At 41.5% G+C, this 20,570-nt stretch overlaps 1 protein-coding gene across 1 annotated transcript in view; it reads right to left on the reverse strand.

Moving 5' to 3' along the window:
• Positions 1-2,344: 2,344 nt before the first annotated feature.
• The window catches only part of CDKL3 (cyclin dependent kinase like 3), a 40,809-nt gene continuing 22,583 nt past the window's right edge, over positions 2,345-20,570 (reverse strand). Inside the window, exons 8-12 of the mRNA XM_015429468.1 lie at positions 14,893-15,043; positions 10,006-10,334; positions 7,697-7,787; positions 4,410-4,572; positions 2,345-2,469 (exon numbers count right to left, since the gene is read on the reverse strand). Of these exons, the coding sequence (XP_015284954.1) occupies positions 2,345-2,469; positions 4,410-4,572; positions 7,697-7,787; positions 10,006-10,334; positions 14,893-15,043 (859 nt within the window). The remainder of the gene's footprint in view (positions 2,470-4,409; positions 4,573-7,696; positions 7,788-10,005; positions 10,335-14,892; positions 15,044-20,570) is intronic.

The raw sequence follows: 20,570 nt of genomic DNA on the forward strand, positions 1-20,570 counted from the left end.
GTACATAGGATTTAATCTTAGGTATGCTTAGGTGTGCCTTGAACTCCAGATGACATGTTTTGTGTACTAACAAAGAAATGTAATTTACCTCTTGTTTTTCACGGTTCTGATCCACATTTAGTAAAGATGGTATTTTAGATACTTCAGATTTCTTTGATTCCCTCTTCAGCACTCTTACCTGTTTAACTTTTACAAAACAAATAGCTAATTATTTCTACATTTGAATGCTTTTGTGAATTACTCATAATGCATTTAAAAATGATTAATTCAGTAGCTAAGGGAAAAAAGAAAACCTCAGTCTACAGACTTTTCAGGAAATAGAAGGTAAGCAGTTATTTTTTGCTGCAATAGGTCATTAACATATTTTAATTTAGATTATTTAAACAAGCAACAAGAATCCTGAAAAGAAAGGAGCAGTGTGTGTGGGGATTTTGACCTGGAAAAAGTTGGCAGATAAAGAATTATGTATGCAAACCCAAATGTTCTTTGGTACAAAACACAGCATCCAAAGGCAGATTTTCATTTAAAATTTTTTTACTGCCAATGCTTTGTTACTCACATTTGCATATAATGTGTAGTTTATCCCTGTGATAGAATTTAGTTCATGAAAAAAGCCTGATCTTCCACACAACTTACACGATTCAAGAAACTGGGAAACTAATCTCATGGGCCCAACAAGAGAGCTTATGCCTGATTTTCCACATTAAAAGCCTCCTTCCTTCAGAGTGCATGACAAATTGCTGTTGAAACAACAGGAAATTCAAAAACTGTCTGAGATATGATACAGGGGGGGGGGTACTGTTTCAAGAGGCGAAAGTAACAAGTTCTACTAGGGTTGCCACTGCCAGCTCTGGGTTGAGAGATATGTGGAGATTTGGGGGGTGCAGTCTGGGAAGGGAAGGGTTTGGGGAGGGGAGGGACCTCAGCAGGGAAAAAGCCATAGAATCAAGTTCAACCCTCCAAAGCAGCCATTTTCTCCAGGGAAACTGATCTTGGTTGTCTGGAGATCAGTTGTAATAGTGGGAGATCTCCAGGTGCCACCTGGAGGTTGGCAACCCTATTTACTTTGCAAGTGCAAGCCCTTGCATGAGTCTAAGGGCCAAACTATACATTAAGTGATCAAATGTCCTGATGCTTTTATTTTTTACTTAGCAACTGCTGTGTAGATGTACGAATTTGATCAGAGCAGAAGCAATGAATAAAAGGTTGTTTAATCCTTTTCCCTGCACTGTTGTCCTGATTGAGGTTAATCCCCTCCCCATGCATTTTGGTTGCTAGAAAACAATTTAAAAGATCAGGAGCTTTGATCACAGATCCTCAGGGTTACTTGTAGGTTGGCCATATTAGTATTTTTGGATATATTCATGTATCTGGAAATATGTGGGTTTTCCTGAATTTTGATAATTGGGTGCTGAAAAATTCTCAAAATATTTGTGAATGAATTTAAGGCTTGCAGGCCTGTTTTTTTTCAGTTTCACAGAACTGCAACAGCATCCCTTACTTACATTAGTTTGGATTGGATTCCGTGGTTTGACATTCGTTGTGTTAAACTAACCCATTGCTCTGCTGGGATTCTGTAGTTTTACATTGGTTTTGTTTACATTTGGAGGCTTGTGGACATGGCTGCTGTTGTGTGTTTGGCTACTGATTTCTTTACTTTGGAGAAAGCATGATTTTCCCCCCCAGAGGAATCAATGGAGACAAGCAGAAGACACTTAGTTTACAGGCCTGTAGAACTGGACTCCTAATTTGCAAAAAGCGGGGGGGTGGGGGGGGTCTTTAATGTATGGGCAAAAAAAGCTCCTCTGCAATTTTGGTGTCTTTTTATCCAAAAACAGTCATTCATCCCCTGAAAAGAGACCCCCATAGGGAATAATGGATCTGAAACATTTTTGGAATTTAAAAAACCTAAAAAGAAATTCTTAAAATCTGAAACTGTGTTGAGACCCATATAGCCCAAACACTGGTATGGAAGCCCTTCCTGAAAGCCATTTTTTAAAAAATCTGTTTTTTCTTCAACTGCATATGCTAGCATACAAATGCCTTCACCAGACAACAGAAATCTGTGAGAAAACAACCCTGGCCTCCCCACCCTTCTTGTGGTCTGTCTGCCTTTAAAACATTTGTTATAAAGTGCTGCTTATACATTTAAGCAACTGGAGTTCATTCATCCTTTTAAATTAAAAAAGGGAGAAAATCTGGTGCTAAATATTGCACAAAAGCTCTGGGAAAGGGGAGGGCCACATGGCATCACAACTCCCAGCCAGTCAACACTGTGCACGGCCAGTTTCCATGCAAATCAACAGAACTCATTTAGCCAGGGTTCAACCCTGGAGAGGATTAGCTACACCTGACAAGAATGTGGTGAGTTCATTGAGTACATCTCCTGAGTATTATATCTCCAGAGTGCAGTAGCTCCTCTTTTATATGCATTTGAACACATCTTGAGAGTGTTGATCAGCTCTTGGTCTGGCAGAAGATAAGGAAGAAAGTTGAACATGTGTGAAATTCACAAGAACTTTAAGTGCTTAAATGGGGATGGAGTACGCCCAGGTTTAGATTTTAGTTAATAAACACGAAACAAAGAGTTATATACATCAAAAGATATAGCTTGGGCAACAACTTTGGTTAAACGTATTTTTGTCAAGACATAAAAACTTCTAGAAAGAAAACTTAATGCTGTTTTGTAAAACAACTGAGATTTCTCTTCTCCAATTGTTTTGGTTGAAATTATGCATAACAACAGTCATAGCTGTTTTAAGTACAAATATACTTAAAAATAAGAATCACTGAGTTTTTCCTTCCAATGTTAGCCTGTCTTCTCCCTGACTTCACAACGCATGTAAATTGTTGTACTTACATTGATTTGAATGCTGATTCTACCATCTGTCTTGCATCATCCTCTGTGCTTCAGGCTCATTTTTTAAAAGTATCATGTGTACAATTAAACATACATTTGTTTCCCCCTAAAAATCACTATCTTTAAAATAGATTTAAAAAACTATATCTGGGCAAGGGAAGAGGGTGGATTTGTCAGGGGCGCCAGCCAATTAACAGTATCCCCAGCCAACTACAAAGGTTTTGAATCTGTTCTCCCCAGTCCATCGGTGGCTACTAGCCATGGTGAGTAAAGGAAACTTCCATATTTAAAGGCAATAAGGCTTTGAAATTCAGTGCTAGGAGTCAACATTAGGGAAGACCTTGCCCACTAAGCTTTGGGTGTTGGCCCTCCAGGGCAAATGGTTGGTCACCGTGTAAAACAGGGTGCTGGAATAGATGGACCACTGGTTTGATCCAGCAGGGCTCGGCTATGTTATAGAGCCTGATCATACATAAAGATAGCTTGTTCTAACAAAATGAAGGGGCATTAACATTAAAATTACATGCGTTTACACACAACCTACGGAAACTGCAAATTTGTATCCATTTTCCATTGAACATTCTCACTATGGGAATTATTAATAAATGTATTTTGGACTGACTTATATCGTAATGTAAAAAAACTTGAGAAATAGAATGTATTTTAACATATTAAGGCCCTGTTCTCATGAGGGGTTTTGGGTCGGGAGTGGGCCGGATCGGGGGCGTAGCAAACGGGCGTGATCCCACAGCAACATCTGGGAAGTGTTGCAAGCCCGTTCCCGATCCGGCCCTTCCCCCGACAGCCCCGCAGCAAACATGAACCACCTACCTAGGTGGTTCATCCGGTAGGTCCGCATCACGGCTGGCCGTGGGATCGCTGGCGCGTCTTGCCGCCGGCGCATCTCCGGCCCCCGGCCGAACTGCGCGTGCTCACACATGCGCAGTTCGGCAGCCTCCCCCTCGTCTCTTCCTCCCCGGCATCTGATCGTGCCGGGGAGCAACGGCGCGCGACTCACGGGATCCGTGGGATCCCGCCCGCAGCATCTCTATTTTGGTGCGGCTCTAATTAGCCACACTTTGACAGGTGTTTTCCCTGCCGTGTGGCAGGGACCTTCAAAAACATTTCAATACATTATTTCCTTCAAAGAATATGCTAACTTTTCAAGCACACAGACAAAACATTATTGTCCAATGGGGCTATTCCAGAAATGTATTGACGATTGTTTGTTTAAATGAATCAGCATTCAAGTCAGCAGCGAATATGTTTACTGATGAGCACTGTGAAGACATGGAAAGCTGGGCCCACCTCTGGGGAAGAACACGATCTTCAACACCAGTGTTTTAGGTTTGTTTGTATGCAGCCTTTGATTAGCAAAAGAAAGATGTTACTCCAACTGACTCACCAAAAGGAGAGTCTTGTTTTTATTTTGGACCATTTTCCACAGATCTTCTATACTGGTGCTTAAGCTTCGTTCCTTAACATGCCATTGTTAACTACATGGCCTTGTGGTGCATCTGTAAAGCTCTACAGTAAGTGACAAACATACTTTCCATTCCTTTCAGCTCTTTTTGTTGCCCAGTTGTTGTCAGTTCCGGAAAGTGAATATCTCTCTTCTCGCATCTTGAAATATTGCGCTTCTTTCTGTTTATGTTGACCATTTGATCAATCTGAGCAGCTCTTTCATACAGGGAGACTTTCTCTATTGGGTTCTAAAATGGAAGCAGTATGTATCTAAAAAACATCTACAGTACAACACAACCATTGCCTTAATTTCATTTTCACCTTGACACAGAGGGGAAATTATTATGAGGGGCTGGAAGGATGATCAAGTATTTCGTATCAAACAGATTTTTCCTTAGCAGCTAGCAGCATCCAGCAACAAACACATTTCTTCATTCTGCTGCACAACCACCAGTTTGGTTTACAAAATGTTGCAGGGCAGGGACTGCCTCTTTCCTTACCTGTTGGAGGGACAAGTGTAGTAAAGTTCTACAAACTGTAGTAAAGTTCTACCTGGGTGGCATCTGGCCTCCTATTTCTGCACCAGTATGTGAGCATTAAAAAACCCACAGTCATAGTGGTAGACAGTCACGGTTCAAGGATAACGGATGTTCATGGGATAGAAGGACCCAGCCAAGGTTTTAACACTCTGCGAAGCAGAAGAGAGAGAAGAGCAGCAAAAAGGACTAGGCCAGAAGCAAAAGTGGCAACAAATTAGAGAACCTAAGTCCAGCTCAAAAAAGAGACATCAGACTTCCGGTTTAAGCGTTTCGCCGCTCGGATGCGTCGCGTCTCGGTCTGATGGAGACGCACTGAGACCCGGCTGACGGGAGGGGTTCAAGTTCGTCCCGGACCTCCCTGGGGTCTCTGTAGGAGACCCCCAGCCTGGGGAGCTGAAGAGAGCCTCTTCCAAGGCGACGGCCAAGGAATTGAGGCTCACCTTCTTCCCTGAAAGGTACCGTCGCCACGGAGCCAGCATGGCACCCAGAGACAACTGCCAGAGCAAGCGATCACAATCAAACTTTTAAAAATGCTTCCAAAAGATCTCCAAGGCTTCAAACTGTGCATTAAGCAAAGCTCAGGTGAAAAAAGCGAACTAACCCTGGTAGTAATTGGAAGCGCCTACGTTTGGAGCACTGGGGGAGAGGAATTCAAGCACCACCACCCCTTTTGAGTAAACTTTAAAAATGGGTTTAAATTGGAAACAAAAAGACAAATGCATAAGAAGTTAAGCAAATACAAAAATTGCTAAAGTATACAAAGCAGAATCAAATCGCATAACTTTTGTCTTGTTTTGGAAAACTTACTTCTTGTTGATATTATGGCTGGGAGAGGATGGAGGGCGCCGGGGGAAAAACTGGTGACCAGAAATAACATACCAACAACTCCCTCCCAGAACCAGGAAGTAACTACAGACTTCTCTTCACTGTTAGCAAATGCATTGTGCCCCCTAATGGAGGAGATGACTAAGCTCAACAATAAGCTGGACAATGTTCAAAAACAACTGAATTAAATGGATAAAAGAACCACAGCAACTGAGAAAACATTGAAAAAGATGGAAAAACAGACTGAGAGCATTAACAAAAGAGTGGATGAAGCAGAGAAGGAAAGATCCTCTGATAAAACGCAACTAATATAGCTCCAGCTGGAAAGAACCATGTATGCTGTACATTTCCATGGGATCCCCAAAGAGAAGAACGAAGATTTAAAAGAACTTTTGGCCGTTACCTTGGCCCCATTAATGGATTATAAACAAAAAGATTAAATAAAAGAGATGGATGTGGCTTACGGGACTTATCTGGATTTTATAAAGAAAAACAAACTCCCAGGGGAAATTTATCTAAAATTCATGAAACGATGTACCAGACAACTGGTGCTAAAGTCAACAGTGGGAAAATCCTTAAAAATCAGAAATGAAGACGTTAAAATTCTGAAAGATATCCCTTTCAAAGTTAGAAAATGGAGGAAACTCTACAGGATGCTTACTCTCACTCTGCAAAAAAAGGGAATACCATACAGATGGCTATTCCCAGAAGGGCTGAGCTTCAATTACTAGGGGAAAAAATATAAAATTGATTCTGTTCCAAAAGCGGAAAAAATTATGGATCAAATGATCAATACAAAAAAGAAGCAGAAGGAAAAGAATTTAAAACCGGATTTGGAGAAAGAAGAGGAAGAAGAATAATCCTACTCACAGGATTCAACAAGCCAAAATTCCACATCATCAGAATCATCTGAATCAGAGAAAGGAGAGGCTGCCCCCAAACTTCAGAAAACAAAGAAACGCAAGAAGAAAAGACTCTAGAACCAAGACAATAGCACTAAAGGCAGTAATTGTGTTAAGCTATTAAATGTGTACTATCAAAATTGAACCAAATCTTGATATAACATGTAATATTAGGTTAAAAAGCATTATTTTTAACTATTCAGATCGTGACATGTACTAGACTTTTCCTTCCCCCAAATCCAGTAGATCAACTAGATTAGAATGTTAGCATTCCTTCCCCTTTCAAGTAGATATATGCATTAGATCTCCTTTACCCATCACCCATAGTAATAGTGTTAGGGTATTAGTATCCTTTCCCCCATCCCATAATTGTAGTGTGTAGAAAATGCAAAAAAAAAACAAAAATCCCCTTCGGGGGAGTAAAAAAAAAAGAGACATCAGCTGGGTTCCGAGACTTGGGCTCATATATGCACTCTCCCCTCCCAGAACTATGGTTTGCAGGAACAAACAAGAATGTGTTGGTTCAAATATAAAGGCTCCAATCGGAAGGTATTTTAAACCATCCTTTTAATTTTTATTTTGGTATTTGGCTTTTATCCTACAGCAATATACTACATGGAACCTTTCCTCTTGTGATGACTGAAATCAAAAGAACACAAAAGAAACAGAATGCAATCCAGAGAAAGTTAGGCATGCCTAAATACCACTGAAATCAGTTGGATGAAAAAATCTGTGAAACTTCAGTGTGCTCATTTCAAAGTGCCAAAATATGCTGTGGTAGACATACTTGCTGAAACCTGAGCTCTCCTGAGAATGTACATAATGAGGGTGAGAACAAAAGGAGTGCATGGGTCAAGGAAGCACATGTTTGGTACTGGAGCTTGGATAAGGTAAAAAGCATCCTGAGACTCTTCTTTGCACTGACCATTGAATCTGCCCCCCATTTTATATGAAACTGGGACAAACATTTGTTTAAACAAATCTGCTGCCAGTGAATGCAGTATGTATGGCCCTTATCTCCCCTGCTCCCAGTTTGAAGGTCTCTCCCGAGAATAATAGCATAAGTGCAAATCTAATTTTTAAAAGACTAACATTTGAACACTTACTTGACTTATGCCCCCTTCCTCTTGACGGTTATTAGAACCTACTTGTCCCACTGATGGCCAAGGACTTCGCCTTTTCTTTGCTTTATCTAGTCTGATAATTAGACAGATAAAGTATGTACCAAATTAATTCCTAAATAAGGACAGAATGCTTCCTAACATGCCTTTAAAACCCAAGCAAGCAAACATATTCAATACACAATATCATTTTGTAAGAGTGTAGGAGACAGCTCTGCAATAAAGAATTGCATACAGTTTATTTAAACTTAGCAGTTGTGTGCAATTATGAAATTTAGCAGATTTTTTAAAAAATTGTTCCTGAAAGTAATCTGAATGATCAAAAGAATGCTATTGGTAGGCTTACACCGGATCTAATTTAGCTGCCCTGACCAGCAATTCAAAGTGCTGGTTATGACCTTGGACTCCAAACTGCTATTTTGTCAGCATGACAACAAAACAGCATTTCCATTTGCAGGAGTGGGGGGGAATCTCTGCTGATTCTTCTCTCCTACTGTATTTATTATTATTTATTAAAATATTTATACCCCACCTTTCCCTGTAGCTCAAGGCAGCTTAGAAATCCCAATTTCAAACATAAATAACACAATAAAACTCCAATACCCCCCCCAATGTAAACTACTAAACAGCCCCTGAACCTTCTCTGGACTGGGGTTCACTGACCCACTGGAGTGCAACTGGGGGGGGGCAGAGAAAGCTGCAGTGAGACACGGGAGGTTGGGAAGTTGTCTTCCTCTAGCAAAGCCCCACTTGCTCTGCTTAGGAACCAAATCACACTATTTTAAAGCCTGGACCCAACACATCTACAAGAACAAAAATATTGCAAACCACAAATTTCACTGACATGCGTCACTTTCAGTCAGCACAATAAATGGGGTAGCACACAGTTGCCCTGGATATACTGACTGACAGAAGGAAACAGCTCTGACTTCTTGCTCAGTGAGAGGTATCTGAAAGTGGGTCAAACAGGCCAAAGAGAAGACTGTACTGCTGTTATCAAGTACTCAACAGAATTTCATAAGGAGGTCACCTCATTTTGTGAGTTCAGGCATGATATATAGATAATAGTAGTTCTGGACAGGTACCTAGAGACAGTAACAGGAGGAATAAGGGCCAATAAACTGTAAGTGGATCCACTTAAGACTGAAGCACTATGGGTTGACAGTGCATCTGAACAGAGTTTACAAGCAGCCTGATTTGCATAAGGTTGTTCTCCACCAAAAACAGATCGCAAGTTAGGTCCCTTCCTTGAGAGGAGTAACCTGGTCACAGTTAGACAACAATATTACCTTGTCTGCCTTTGAAAATAGCTTGAAAAGTCCAACTGACACAACATGCAGCAGTGATACTTGCTCACCGGTACAAACTACAGACATAATATCTTGCCAGTTCTAAGAGAGTTATACTGGCTACTAACCAGCTTCCAAAACTCAAATCAGAGTGCTGACTTTTACTTTATAGCCCAGTGGGACCGCATTTCCCCACATATGCCCCAAAGAGCACTTCGGTCGGGGTCACAACACCAACTGGTGACCCTGGGCCCTAAGGAGGCCAGGCTTGTGGCAACGAGGGCCAGGTCCTTTTCAGTGGCGGCTCCTATCTGGTGGAATGAGCTCCCAGAGGAGATCAGGGCCCTGTGGGACCTTTTGCAGTTCCGCAGGGCCTGTAAGACAGAGCTCTTCTGCCAGGCTTTCGAGTAGGAGCCGCCACTACCACCACCGCTCCACTATAGAGCGATACCGCCGGACAACATCTATCTACGGCAATGTTCCCTCTAAGCTATGGAGCCCTGTGAGCAAAAATTCTACTTTGTGAGCTACTGGCATTAAAGTTGTGAGGAGGAGATTTGGCCACTGCATAAATTAGTTTGCTCTGGAGCCATCCTTCCTGAGCTAAGACAAAAAAGTGTGAGCCAGAGGCTAAAAAACTGTGAGCTAGCTCACACTAACTCAGCTTAGAAGGAACACTGATCTACGGCCCTGGCCCTCCCCCCCTTCTGGTATGCAAGATGTTTGGATCTTTCTATTCTTGCATCCTGATTGTACTGAATTTTAACTGTTTTACCTATTTTATACTGTATGCACTTTGTGCCTTGTTGTAAGCCGCCCTGAGCCCGCTTGCAGAGAGGGCGGGGTATAAATATAATGAAATAAATAAATAAATATAGTGATACCCAAAGTCTTCCAAAATCAATGGGTATAGAAGGGTGTCAATCAAACTATACATATGGCAGAGGTGCATTTTCTTAAACTGTTCCCACTCTTTTTTCTAATCTTTACTTCTGCAGTACATACCTTGAGTTAGAACACAGATAGTGTGAGCTGAAGTTTGTGGTAAGATTTCCACAATTTTGGTGAATGCGAGGCATTGTCATAGACGAAGCTTGTACAGAATCTTCCTTTGCACCACCAACATCAGTGCCAGGTGCTGGCAGAGCAGTTCCGTCATTGCTTGTGGGTTTGCTTTCATGAGGAAGGTTTAGAGCATTCTGAGACACAGCAACCCACTGAAAAGTTGTATCTTCTTGTTCAGTCTTTTTCATCTCTGAGAGTTCAGATTTTACCCCTTTCATTTTGATGCCTTTGACCTTTATCTCCTTTGCCTTTTTGTCCTTTTCAGTATCCTGAAACACGTAATACACACAATCATCAAACAATTCTTTTTTTGTCTTGATACTTAAAAGATGGAATATTCCCATCATTTATGAAGGTCAGTAGTGATACGTATTTGATATTGGTATGATCTGAAAGCGCATGATCTACAATTCAGACCTAAGAACACTTTCCTGGGAGTAAACCCCACTGAATAGATTTGAGTAGGATGACACTGCTAGCCACCTAGCTGAAGCAAAGAAAGCCAATGGATACATGGATGACTACCTGTAAACCCTGCCTAAGTTAACTTGAGTTCCATGACAGAAGAACATAGGAACAATGGTGCCATTGGGTCAGGACTCTGGAGTGGAAGTCTGGGGCTCTAACTCACAGGCAGGCCCCCAAAGCAACCTGGAGCTAGCACAGTTGAATATGCATCTGAACAAATATTCATGTATATTTATCTGTGGAAGTGATGGGGTAGAATGAACACAACTTGTTATATGTTCATTCTGTTCATTCTGTCCTTTGCATTTGAAGTACTGCATACATTACCCCCCCATAATTAAATAGGGTTAAACAATATTGTAGGACCAGGATGACAGACCTGAAGAAACAAAGCAAATGAAAACTAGATTAAGGCATGACATAGCATAATGAAGAAAGAGTTACAAAGGTAGAGGACACTGCTTCTACGAAGGATAATATTGTAGTCTGTTGTACTGTTGATTGCAATAAAAAGGAACGGATATGTACAATCTCCCATGCTGTTCCGTTCAATTACTTTTCTAACCCTGTTGTAAAAATACCCTCCTGAACATTGTTGTTTTGCACATTTTGCAAAACAACAGGAATGTGGGGCCTTCTTGGCCACCCTATGCAGGCCATTGCACAAGGTGAAAGCCACCACAGAGAATGTATGTGAACAGACAATTGCCAATTTTACCCATTTGTAGGATGGCACCTTCAGAAGGCACTGCTTATATGAGTAAAGTTGTCATAGTGGGCCACAGCAGATGTGGTCTGGAATTGGTGTAAAAATGCAATAATAAAGAAAACAAAAAATACTAACAGGAAAAACAATGAATTCCATTTTTGCCTTGAATTGCTTTTTTGCCTTGAATTGCTACTTTATGACTATGAAACTGGGACCCTTACTCCTATCAATCTGAAGCTTGGCAGTGAGGATCCTATTTGAAGGCTACAGTCCCTGAAAATGTCATCCAGATTGGATGAAAACCTGAGTAGTTACAGCTGGAATTGATCCCAAATGAAACCAGTGGTAGTGAAAACATATGTAATAATAAAAAGGAATGTGAATAATACAATACAATGTGAAACTTTTGAAATGTAAAACTGTGTACATCCCTAGAAAATTAGGGCCTCTTCTTAACTATTTAATGTGTAGCTTTCGTAGGTGAATTGCTAGGCTAGAAATACCATTTCCACACTGGAGATTTACCCTGGAGTCAATGCTTTCAGGAAGGGTGTCCCCCCCATTTCTCCACAGCATAGCTGTGCTTCTGTTCACCACCCAGGTTTTCCTCCATTTATCAGCAATCTTTCTCAAACATGCTTTGCTGCAATTTTTAGGGAAATACTGAAACAAAGCCAGGGGGTTGAGGTTTTTTGTTTTTCGAATCAGCAATTGGCATATCAATATACTGTCATATTAGTATGGTAATTACTGGGTTAAACAAAAAAAAAAATCAGAAAAAGCCCACCACCAATAGTACAGCAGTAGTGGGTGCCAAGGAGACCATGTCAGAGAAAATGCGGAGAAACCCACCATCTGGAAGCCCCATTACTGGTGTGCTGGATTGGGGCTTCTGAAGGGAAGCATCACCACATGGAACAGCGCAAACTGTGACAAATTCAGAAGGGAAGCTGTAATGATTCCTTGTTTCTGTGTGTGTCTCTTTAAAAGTTTGGTTGCATGGCTGTGATAGATAGACTAGAGTGGTTGAGAGAGGCAAGTATGGTATGATTGGTGGTTGACAGAGAGGGGGAGGGGTTTTGGAAGTGAATCTGAATGGATGAGTATGTGTGGCAGTCAGGAGTTACAGTTACAAGTTGACAGTTGATGTTCAGACAGTGGTATGTTGAGGCAGTTAGGCTGACTGTTCATGTTGTTCAGAGAAAAAGGAAAAGAGATCTAAAAGCTGAATGTCTAGGAAAAGAAAAGTAAAGTAAAGTTTAAGTGAAGAAAAGTTATAGGAAAGTCAGTGGGTCATAACAGACTGGAGTGAAACAGTAAACATATATGGCATTGAGATAAACAAGTTTTACAAAGTTACATGCAAAGATCCCTGTCAGTGAGAGAGAAGATTGTGTGGGATACCAAAGCAATTGTTCAGTATTTACACATTACTAGTTACATTGTACTACCCTCTTATTTATGCTTTATTTTAATAAATCCTCTTTCATTCAAGTATACCAGCTCAGAAAGAAATACTTCCCAGGACCACATAGTTCCTCGTAAGCCTTAAACTCGGTCTACCAAACTAGTAAGAGCCAAAGTAAAAGCATAAAGGTTTGGAAATCCTTAAAATTTCCTGGTGGCAGCAGAATCTACCCAGTAAAGAAAAATAAAGTGAACTTTTAAAGTGAAACTAGTCCTCCCCAATAAGGAGGATGTCACAGAAGCCATTTCAGTTTGTGCAACCAAAAGTCATGTGGCATCTTAAAGACTAACAAATTAACCATAGTGTAAGCTTTCATGGACCAGAGCTCACTTCAGCAATAAGACCAATGTATTGATGGGCAAACCTTTGTCACAGAAAGTACGAACTTTTTGTGGGTTTTGCCACTAGTTACGCTGAAGGCAATGTAGTTAAAAAAAAATCAGCACAACAAGCTTTTTATGGCCAAGTTAAGTGCAGGAACTGACACATGGACCCAAGCCACAAAAAAACCTACAGGGGAATCATTTTAGTAAAGCGTCTGAGATCCACTACCTTTATATAAGTACAACCTAAAAATGATATTGAGTATGCTAAACATTTGCATTCAATGTAGCAGTGTACTACTGAAGTGAAAAAGGATAGGTCTCTTAAAAGCAAATTGCATTTCCCCACAAATTTTCCCATTTCATTTTGCTGTTTATCCTTCAAACTGTAAAGTATTGTAAAACGCTACCCACGCCCCAGGTGCTCTTCAGCCTCTGCTAGTGGGAGATTATCCAGGTCCTTTTAATTTGTTGGACATCACCTAGCTAAATTCAGATCGTGTCAGCAGATGCATGACCTACAAATAACTAATTCAGGCTGTGGTAGCCTTCCCAAAAGTCAGGACTGGCTAACAAACAGTGAAGGTGGCATCGGGCTTACAGGCAGGCAGTCGTTTCCACTGAGGAACATCTTTATAATCCCAAAGGAAGCTAAATTGCTGCACAAAAACAACCTGCAATCAAGCATACAGTATTCTAATTATAGGTGCTATGTTAACATACCAATTCTGGACTGCAGAAAATTCTACTAAGCACTGCTTTGTCATTCATGATTTTACCAGGAGTTGCTTACACATTCTAAAACCTATCCTGAAACCCCTTGAACTAGAATATTTATATGGGGATGCCAAAACCAAATGCCATGCTTGTGTGGCACAATCATGGAGTAACACAATTCCCACAGCTCTGACTAGGGCTGCCAAATGTGGGCGGGGGGCGGGAATCTCCCACTTTGAAGCCCCGATTTCCGATGTGGCGGAATTGGGGCCCGGGGGAACCCCGCCCCCAGCATGTGCGTCACTAGCAAGTGACGTAGGCACGCCAGGCACGCTGGGGGCGGGGCCACGGCCATACAAGGGAAAACTCTATTGTTTTCCCTTGTATGGCCGTGGCCCCGCCACCAGCATGCCCAGCGCGCCTACGTCACTTCCGGGTGACGTGCACACGCGCACACCCCCGCTCCCGGCAAAGACGGATTTGGCAACCCTAGCTCTGACTGATAAGGATATTGGCTTGAAACAGCAATAATGTTATATTTAAGCATGTGTGTTCTATGGCTTGCTGCCGTAATAAATGCCTGACTGACTGAAACAGCAATATTGGTTTGTGTGCCTCTCTTCATTTAACCTGATCTTCCTCAAGCAAAAGCTGAAACTTAACTTTGTTGTTGCTTTTCCCCCTCCTCTGGGATTGCCAAAGAATCATTGCAGCATACAAAATTAGCCTGACCTCCTGCATCCTCAGCATAAAGACACCACTCCCAAACCAAAGCTCCACAGGACTCCAATGTGACCACTTAATTTCCCACAAAAATGAGTTACTCAACCACCACTGGAGAAAGAAACAGCTCAACTCTGTGCATGTGAAGCAATGTGTGCACAAAAAACTCTTACTCCCTCCAACAATGTGAACAGGAAAGTCCCTTTCTAAGTATGTCTCACTGAAACAAATAGGAAATACCACTAAAACCTTTTTGTTCCAGTTCAGCAAAATATTCAGGTAATTAATAACGGACAATAATTACAAGTCTGTGGATATCTATAGCTACTTTGCCAATATTAATGCGTTTAGGGTGCCATATTTCTAACCTAAATTCTTTGCATTGTGTTAAAAAATACAAAAATTATAATTGCTCTTACCTTCCCAACTGGGCCATTTTGAGGCACATTAATATGAGCTGCTCTCTTTTCATCTTTGATTTGTTCAGTCTCTTTATTGTTGTCTCTGAACTTGGACAGACAACTCTGTTTTGTTTCTTGTAGCAATTTGGCATTCAGTTCTGGTAAGAATCTGAAAAACGTATTCACATCAGACACATACAAGCAAAGGTCATCTAGTGTGACCCCTTCTAGAAAGAGAGGTCTGTCTCATGACCAAGCCCATCCATTCACACCCATCCCTCACAATCAGTCATCACCATCAAGACCAGCACTCCCCAAACATACAGTGCAAACTGAGTTTACAGGCTGTCCAACACTCTGCAGGCAGGCCTGGTCAGGTCTCCTTTGGGGTAGTGCTCTTGGGCTTGGGTCGTGAGACTTGAGAATGTAGACTAGAGCCTGAAACAAGGAGTTAGCACACAAACTTGCACATAGGGGACCGGTTGACCCAGGAAAGCAGCCTTCCCAAGCCTCACCCTAATTGGCTGGGAAGTAATCAGGCTCAGCTGCTGTACTGGCAGGTGCAGAGCTCCTGCAGCTGCACTGGCTTTGGCCAGGATCCTGCAAAGAATTATTGTTCTCACTGCCTGGCTCTGAGATGGGATTACATGCAGCCAGTAGAGCACTTCACCTCCTCGGCCTAGGCCTTCTGCTGTCGCTGTTCCTGCAGAGTGAGTGACCCCTGGGTCAATATGGGCCTGGGTTTGCATCCTGCTTGGTGGAGGCCTAGTGGTTTTTTCAGGGGCTGGTGGTGATGTTTCCCTTGCAGGATCTGGCAGGGGGCCTCTGGCTCTGCCAGAACACTGGCAGCAGGCACCCTTGCCATGATGGGCCCTCCTTTGTCCCTCCAGTCTTCCTTAGTCTCTTTTCCTGAGGACTCCGAGTCAGAGTGGCTGGGCAGAGGAAGTCAGGACACAGTAGGGTTGCCAGGTCTGGACTGGGAAATACCTGGAGACTTTGGGGGGTGGATCTGGGAGAGGGTGGGGGTTTGGGGAGGGGCCTCATCATGGTGCAATGCCATATAGTCCACCCTTCAAAGCAGCCTTTTTCTCCAGGGGAGCTGATCTCTGTCAGCTGGAGATCAGTTGTAAAAGTGGGAGATCTCCAGGCCACACCTGGGGGCTGGCAACCCTAAGGACACAGGCAAGGGGGTATATGGTTAATACTTAAGGCAACCCCCCTTCAGCTTCTGCCATATTTCTCATGAAGACTCTATATTTAGCAGAACTGCAAAGTATGCCAAACAGAACACATCTGTTCTACATCTTGGTTGTGGCCCTAAGGCAAAGCCTTTAAAGGAGTGTGTCGAACAAAATGTTTCTTTCTCATTGCAAGATGTATTCAAACTTCAAGTTCAATTTCAGCCTTGATGAATTATGCACCAGTTTATTTGTTGTATTCCAAAGATCAAGGATTCTTTTTTTGTCATAGCAAATCCTTTGAGATTTGAGAAAACAGAACAAACGCCTAAGCAGATTTGCAACAAATTTGATAAATGTGCATTAGTTCTTTTTATTGTTATTTAATACTTCACAACATGAGTAACTCAAGGGAGGGGGGGAAATAATATACTGGTTTTCCCCAAACTTGTCTATTTAACAGCTAAATCTAACACTATAGTGCTGGTGGAAAGGGCCATCATGTCACAGCCAACTTCTGGTGACCCCATAGGGTTTCCAAGGCGATCAGAGGTGGTTTGCCAAAGCCTGCCTCTGCACAGTGACCCCAGTGTTCTTTGGTGGTCTCTCATCCGAGTATCTAACCATGGCTGACCCTGCTTAGGTTCCAAGATCTGACGAGATCAGGCTAGCCTGGTCTATCAAGGTCAGGGCAATGTTACATCATTGACTTGAAATGTTCTATTTCCTTCCAAACAAGGGTGCAGTCTTACTTTTCAATCGGAAAGAGTAATCAGTGCATTGGAACAATCACCTTTCTGATTTTCCCTCTACAAAATACAAAACCTGCTTTCTGGGGCTTAAACTCACGACTTGCACAGGAAGCTGCCATGAGTGCTGCTGCACAATATCCTCAATCAACCTCAATCTATCTAGTAAGATTTGTACCACCCTCAGTTAGGGTGGCCTATGTGGGTCTCCCTTCTCCATGTTATCCTCAAAACAACCCTACAAGGAAAGTTAGGCAGAGAGAGAGAGAGAGAATATGCAACTAGACCAAAGCCATCCAGCAAACTTTATGTAAAGTGGATGTTTGAACCTAAGTCCCTTGGTCTTAGTTCGGGTTGCCTGACCGCCCAGTGGAGGCAAGGGTCCCCTGCTGCTGATCAGCTGGCTGGCAGGAAGACTTACCAGGAGAAAGAGGAAGGCCCAGGTGACGTGGCCAGCAACGTGGTGACATCACTTCCAGTGTACACTGGAAGTGATTTCATCACCCAGGGGACACTCTGGTTTTTGGGCAAAAACTCTATGGTTGAAGCCATGATATTGCAATATGATGATGTCACTTCCATTGCACGTCAAATAAAGTGGAATACCTGGGCTTAACAATGACAAATAGAAACAGTGCACTTATGGAAAACAACTATAAAAAGCTTATAGAAGAAATTAAAAGAGATCTTTTGAAATGGAAGGATATTCAACTATCATTCATGGGCAGAATAGCTACAATAAAAATGAATATACTGCCCCGTTTTCTATTTCTAGCCCAAAATTTGCCAATTTTGAAGAAAAAACAACTATTTACAGAGATGGATAAGATTACTAGATGGTTTATTTGGTATCCTAAAAAGGCAAGAATTAAATGGAAACCATTACAAGATAAAAAAGAAAGAGGCGGACTTGCTTGATCTAATTGGGACTTGTACTACTAAGCAGTGGCAGCAGTGTGGATTAAAGATTGGATAACGCTAGAAGATACAAGAACATTAAGCTTGGAAGGTCATGATCTTAGCATGGGCTGGCATGCTTATTTGTGGTATAACAAAGAAAAACTTCATTCTAAGTTTCATCAGCACATTACAAGAAATGCATTGATAAAATGTTGGCAAAATCTAAAGGAAAATTATTACTCAAAAACTCGTAGATGGGTTTCCCCATTGGAGGCATTTATTAAACCCACTTTACTAACTGAAAACAAGAAAGAGATCTATGATAAACTACTAGATAAAAATTGTAAACTAAAGAGCTTAGAAAAGCTACAAACCTCAAACATTCATTTGACATGGTGGGAAAATATGCAACTAAATTCTATATATAGTAAAGACAAAAACCTAGGCTTCTATACATCAAATAATGAATTAGATAAAATTTGGCTCTCAGCCAGAGATAAATTGATTCAAAAGATATACAGATTTCTGTTGGAGAACTATATGCAGGATGAGGTTGTGAACCTTCTATGGTAAGGTGGATGCAAGATATGGGGTATAGTATAGATATTGATGAATGGGCAAAAATATGGAAAGTAATGAGATTCCTTAAATCAACATCATTTAAAGAAAATATATATAAAAACGTTTCATAGGTGGTATTGGACTCCAGATAAGATTGCTAAATGTACAGGTACGATTTCAAAAAACTGTTGGAAGTGTAAAAATAACATAGGAACCTTTTTTCATATGTGGTGGAAATGTGAAAAAATACAAACATTTTGGAGAATGGTGAAAAAGATAATACTAGAAATCTTAAATGCTAATCTCAGTCTATTACCAGAAATATACTTATTAAACATTATTCCAGACTGTTATGAGCCAGAAGATAGATATTTGTGAACTTATATTTTAACTTCATCAAGAATATTACTTGCTCATTATTGGAAAAACAATAGATTACCTTCTAGACAAGAAATAGCTTTGAAACTACTGGAAAATGCAGAAATGGATAAACTGACAATGTTAATACAGGGAAAAGATGATGTATTTCAAGAAAGATGGTCAAGAGTGTACACATGGTGGGAAAATGACATAAAAAGACTCCGAAAGTATAAGGAAATTCTTAAATATATGGCTGTATACCATGAGAAAAACGTATAAATAAAATATTTTTTAAAAAGAAGAAGAAGAAATAACATAGCCACGTTGCTGGCATCATCCCCTGGGCCTCCCTCCCACTCCTGGAAAGTTCTCTCCATCCCCTGCCAGGTGTCAGGCGGGACCTGTCAACAACGCTATCTCAGTCCAACACTCTAACCACTATATCAGCCCAAGACTTTAAAAAAATTCAGCTGGCTTAAGTTTGTGTTGCTCTCCGCCTATAAAAGCAATGACATGAAATATTGTGATTTGAATGGAGAGCATACACAGTATCCCAGCAACAAAGTGCTAACCCCCTAGATGAAGTTGTTTTGATCCCTCAACAAATAAACAGCAACAGTACATCTATCATGCAAAAAGCCAATAATCTTGAAAGGATTTCAAAGTGACTTCTGAAACTTGACTCCAAATGCTTACTTTTCAACAAACCCATCTCTGGTGAAATATTCATGCTGCAGCAAATCAGCAGAGGAAATCCTATCTGCAGGGTCCATTTGCAAACAAGCCTGCAAAATGATGAGATTCTTTTAGAACACAAGATTTCTGTAATCATACATCGTATCATATAGTGATAAAATCCACATAATAAAGTTTGGAATTATATAATATATAATTATATAGTGTCCCTGTTATTTTACAAATATTTCAGGAGTATTAGTATATTATCCAATCAACCTTTTTGCCATCCATAAAATCTAGCTCATAAAAAAAGCTCCCCACACGCATCTACAGGGTTGCAATTTCCTAACCTTTGCTTCCATTTGCATCTCACTTCATTCACAGCTTGCTTCCCATTGGTGCCAGCTGGGTCTGAGAGGAATCCTTGAGGTGGTTTGAACTACATCCGGTTAAGCCGGAGAGACGCTGCAAGTACAACAGCTCAAAGCCATAGAGCAATAAAATCATGCAGACAGCAAAAGTATAACGGTGCAGTAGGAGAGTGAATCCGAAAGAGATGTGGACATCATTTTTTAAAAACGGAGTGGAACCAGCAGAAGATACCAATGCAGATTCGACCCAAGACACTGGCAGCTCCACTGGAGCTAGGGCTGCCAGGTTTTTACCTGCTACCAGCAGGGGGATTTGGGGGCACTCTGGGAGTGGGTGAGGACATTGTTTTTGGCAAAACTCTATGGTAAAAATGGCTACAAACCACTGAGCTTTGCCCAAAAGTAGAGCAGTGTCACTGGGGGATATCTGGGATGGGCTTTCCTCTGATGGCCAGCTGGCTGGCGGTGGGCCTGAGCTCACAAAAGCAGGGGGCTTAGCTTGCTCCTAGTTAGTCTCAGTATGGGAAGAAGTAAGCACATGGATCATTGCTTTCTGGACCCATGCTACCATCAGCCAAGTCCAAGCCAAGTCCTCTGTTGCTGCTAGGCCTCAGTTTACTCCCACAAGAAGAGGAAATAGAAGGACTAGTTGTTTGGAGCGACAAAACATCTCATATCAGCCTTGACAGAAAGTAATAGGCTAAAACAAGGGAAAGGGAAAATGCAGGGAGAGAAGGACCTTTTCTGAAGTCTGTTTACTTCTGAGTAGACACATAGTAGACCCTTGCCTTTGGGGGCTCACACTGGTACTATCTGGAAATATAGCACTATCTGCAGTGCTGTGAGGAACCTATGTTTCAGTTCCACTTGCCCCTTAATGCAGACAAGGGATCCTTTCA

The sequence above is a fragment of the Gekko japonicus genome, unplaced genomic scaffold (assembly GCF_001447785.1).
Source record: "Gekko japonicus isolate JY-2015 unplaced genomic scaffold, Gekko_japonicus_V1.1 scaffold234, whole genome shotgun sequence".
Classification (NCBI taxonomy): Eukaryota; Metazoa; Chordata; class Lepidosauria; order Squamata; family Gekkonidae; genus Gekko; species Gekko japonicus.